This window comes from Pan troglodytes, chromosome 7 (assembly GCF_028858775.2).
Source record: "Pan troglodytes isolate AG18354 chromosome 7, NHGRI_mPanTro3-v2.0_pri, whole genome shotgun sequence".
NCBI classification, from domain to species: Eukaryota; Metazoa; Chordata; class Mammalia; order Primates; family Hominidae; genus Pan; species Pan troglodytes.
In genome coordinates this window covers 95,020,011-95,022,994 of record NC_072405.2, presented here as the reverse complement: position 1 = coordinate 95,022,994, position 2,984 = coordinate 95,020,011, and the positions used below count along the sequence as shown (strand labels likewise).

Here is a 2,984-nt window from a genome sequence, read left to right as displayed (position 1 = left end):
GAGCGTTCTGTAGATGTCTCCTAGGTCCGCTTGGTGCAGAGCTGAGTTCAATTCCTGGATATCCTTTTTAGATTTCTGTCTCGTTGGTCTGTCTAATGTTTACAGAGGGCTGTTAAAGTTTCCCATTATTATGATGTGGGAGTCTAAGTCTCTTTTGATCACACTTTAAGGATCAAAAGGTAGAAGCGCAAAGACATTATCTGTGCAATATTAGAAACCTAGTAAGTGGTGGAATTTGGCCTTGAACCCAGATATCTAACTCCAGAGCCTAAGTGCTTCACCCACCTCACTGTGGTGCCTCTCGAGAAAAACAGGTAAGCACACATTCAGAAAGTTGGTGGGCCGGGGGGCTGGACTTGTACTCAGAGGCCATGGAAGTCCCACGTGGGGTGGCTAGTGGTGTAAGGACAGAGGTCTCGGATGGGCAGAGGGATGTGGACAGGCGCGACGGGGCGCGGCAGGGACTCGGGTGACTGGGAGTGGCGGCTCGGTGCTGCGGGAGGCGATTAGTGGAAGGACAGAGGTCTGGGAAGGGCAGAGGGATGGGGACAGGCCCGAGGGTCCGCGGCAGGGATTCCGGGGGACTGGGAGTGGCCGGTTGGGGTTACTCTTGGCTTTTTGCCCTCTCCTGCCGTCGACTGCTCCGGTTTCTTTGGCCTTGCGGCGAGGTGGACAGGGTGAGCTCTCGGGACTGATGGCGGTTGTGAAAGGGGCCTGGGGCCAAGGACAGGCCAGGGCGGCGGGAGAGGCGGACCGGTGGCGTGGCTGGATCTGGGCACGCTGTCGGACCTTCCACATCACCAGCTGCAGGCAGGCGTTTGCGTCCTCGCTGGAGTTGTGGCCGTCCTGGCTGTCCTGGATGATCTGTCCCAGGTAGTCGGCCGCGAGATTCCTGAGGGAACGCTTGTAGGGGAAACCCAGGTAGTGCGGGAAGAGCACGGCCGTGTCCAGCACGGTGCTGTGGATGAGCTTCAGGGCCAGCAGATCGCTCTCCAGGCTGTGCCCGATGAGGATGGTTTGGGCGCTGAAAAAGCTCAGCAGGATGGCTTGCACTTGGGGCAAGGTGATGCTCGTCTTGGCGACGTCGGCCTCGGTGACTCCGGAAAACCTGGTGTTGTAGTCCACGATCTCGTTGTCGGGCTTGACGAAGGTGTCGTACACCACTCGCATGTCGGCGTCCACCACGGTGACGCGGGTCAGCTCTAGGCCATGCGTGGTGTAGCACATCTCACAGTCCAAGGCGTAGATTCCTGGATAAGCGTCTCTGGACAACTCTTTCTTGAAGGTCTCCACGAAGCCATCGAGGCTGTCCTTGCGGCCGTCCCGCACGTGCTGCTTTGCCACCTGGCAGCCCACAGAGCCAGGAGCAGCTGCACAGCAGGTGTACTGGCTAACCCGGCCTCCAGCCACCTGGCTCCAGCGGACCCGCCCCCAGTGATAATAACACAACTGGTCGCGTACACAGCGGCCCGAGGAGGACACCAGGTACTCGGTGCCACAACGGCAGCAGACCCTGCAGGAGGAGTCGCCGGGCCCCTTCCCCTGGCCAGTGAAGAGGACGGCGCCTCCGGGCCGCTCGGGGTGCGGGAAGGGGTAGCCGTTCTCCTTGAGCTGGTCCTGGCTGAGCAGGAACTCCTGGAGGCGGCTGTACAGGGCGGCCCTGCTGAGGCCCGGCATGGAGCTGGGGGTCAGGCCCTTCAGTCTCTTGAGGGTGTTCAGGACCACGTTCAGGTACCTGTTCTTGTTGGGGCTGCAGTCGTAGGCCACCTTCTCCTCGTTCAGCGCCTTCTCCACGGCCTCCTGCTTGGAGGCGCAGAACTTGAGACACTCTTCGGTGAACAGTTGGAGATAGCCTCGGCGGAGGACGGTGGGGACTTGGCACCCAGACCTTCGGAGGATAATAGGTTTCTTCCAACTCGGTAGGGATGGACGACGGACGATTCGCTTAGAGCTGATGGTGGTGGTGGTCTTGCATGCCATCCCTGACCTGTTGCGCGTCTTCCCTGGCTGTCTGCCGACCTTGGAGCCACTGGAGCGTTGGCTGCTGCTGGCCACCCGGGTTCTCTTGGCATCTGTGCAACCTGTGACCAAGCAAGGGCTGGAAGACTGGGCGATCGTCTTCCTCTTCCTGGGGGCTGAGATGCGGACTCCCGAGGGCCTCTCTGTCAGCCTTGGGGCGGCTGGCAAGCAGCAGGCCGATCCCCTCTGCGCAGGGAAGTAGGACGCCTCCGTCACCATCTTGAGACACGCTGGGGGCACCGCCGGACCCCTGTTCTGGGGCTCCGCCTGGATGTCCACAAATGCGGAGGCCTGGTTGTGCATCTGGGGCACCCGGAGCCCGAAGCTCTGGGCAGGCTGATGAGAGGGCAGGGGGAATTCTGGAGCCTCGAGGGCCGCCTCCTCGGCCACCTTCTTAGCTTCTGGGTATCCAGGTGGGAACCAGCAGGGAGCTGTGGCTCGCAACATCTTGCTGCCTTCGGGAGCACCGGCCTGGCTCTGCTCCGCTCCCAACTGGCGGCTTCTTGCCTCCAGGGCCGCCTCCTCGGCCACCTTCTTAGCTTCTGGGTATCCAGGTGGGAACCAGCAGGGAGCTGTGGCTCGCAACATCTTGCTGCCTTCGGGAGCACCGGCCTGGCTCTGCTCCGCTCCCAACTGGCGGCTTCTTGCCTCCAGGGCCGCCTCCTCGGCCACCTTCTTAGCTTCTGGGTATCCAGGTGGGAACCAGCAGGGAGCTGTGGCTCGCAACATCTTGCTGCCTTCGGGAGCACCGGCCTGGCTCTGCTCCTCTCCCAACTGGCGGCTTCAATGAGTGCCGCCCCCGCCACCCGTCGCCTTTATAGACGCACAGGGCAGAGTGGGTGGGACTTCTCCTTGATAGGTTGCTGCTTCCATCCAATCACACTGAGCCTCATCTTCCACCAGACTCCAGCTTGGGAATGCCTCAAGGGGTGCACTAATGGAATCAACTGGGACTCCTGGTTGCT

General features: G+C 61.2%; 1 protein-coding gene across 1 annotated transcript; it reads right to left on the bottom strand.

The window, feature by feature from the left end:
• Positions 1 to 729: 729 nt before the first annotated feature.
• On the bottom strand, positions 730 to 2,748 carry LOC134810774 (putative exonuclease GOR; the record flags this gene model as incomplete). The annotated part of the gene is made up of 1 exon (XM_063816812.1): positions 730 to 2,748. A coding segment is annotated over exon 1 (2,019 nt), but the record flags the coding sequence as incomplete, so codon positions are not given.
• Between the last annotated feature and the right edge of the window lie 236 nt (positions 2,749 to 2,984).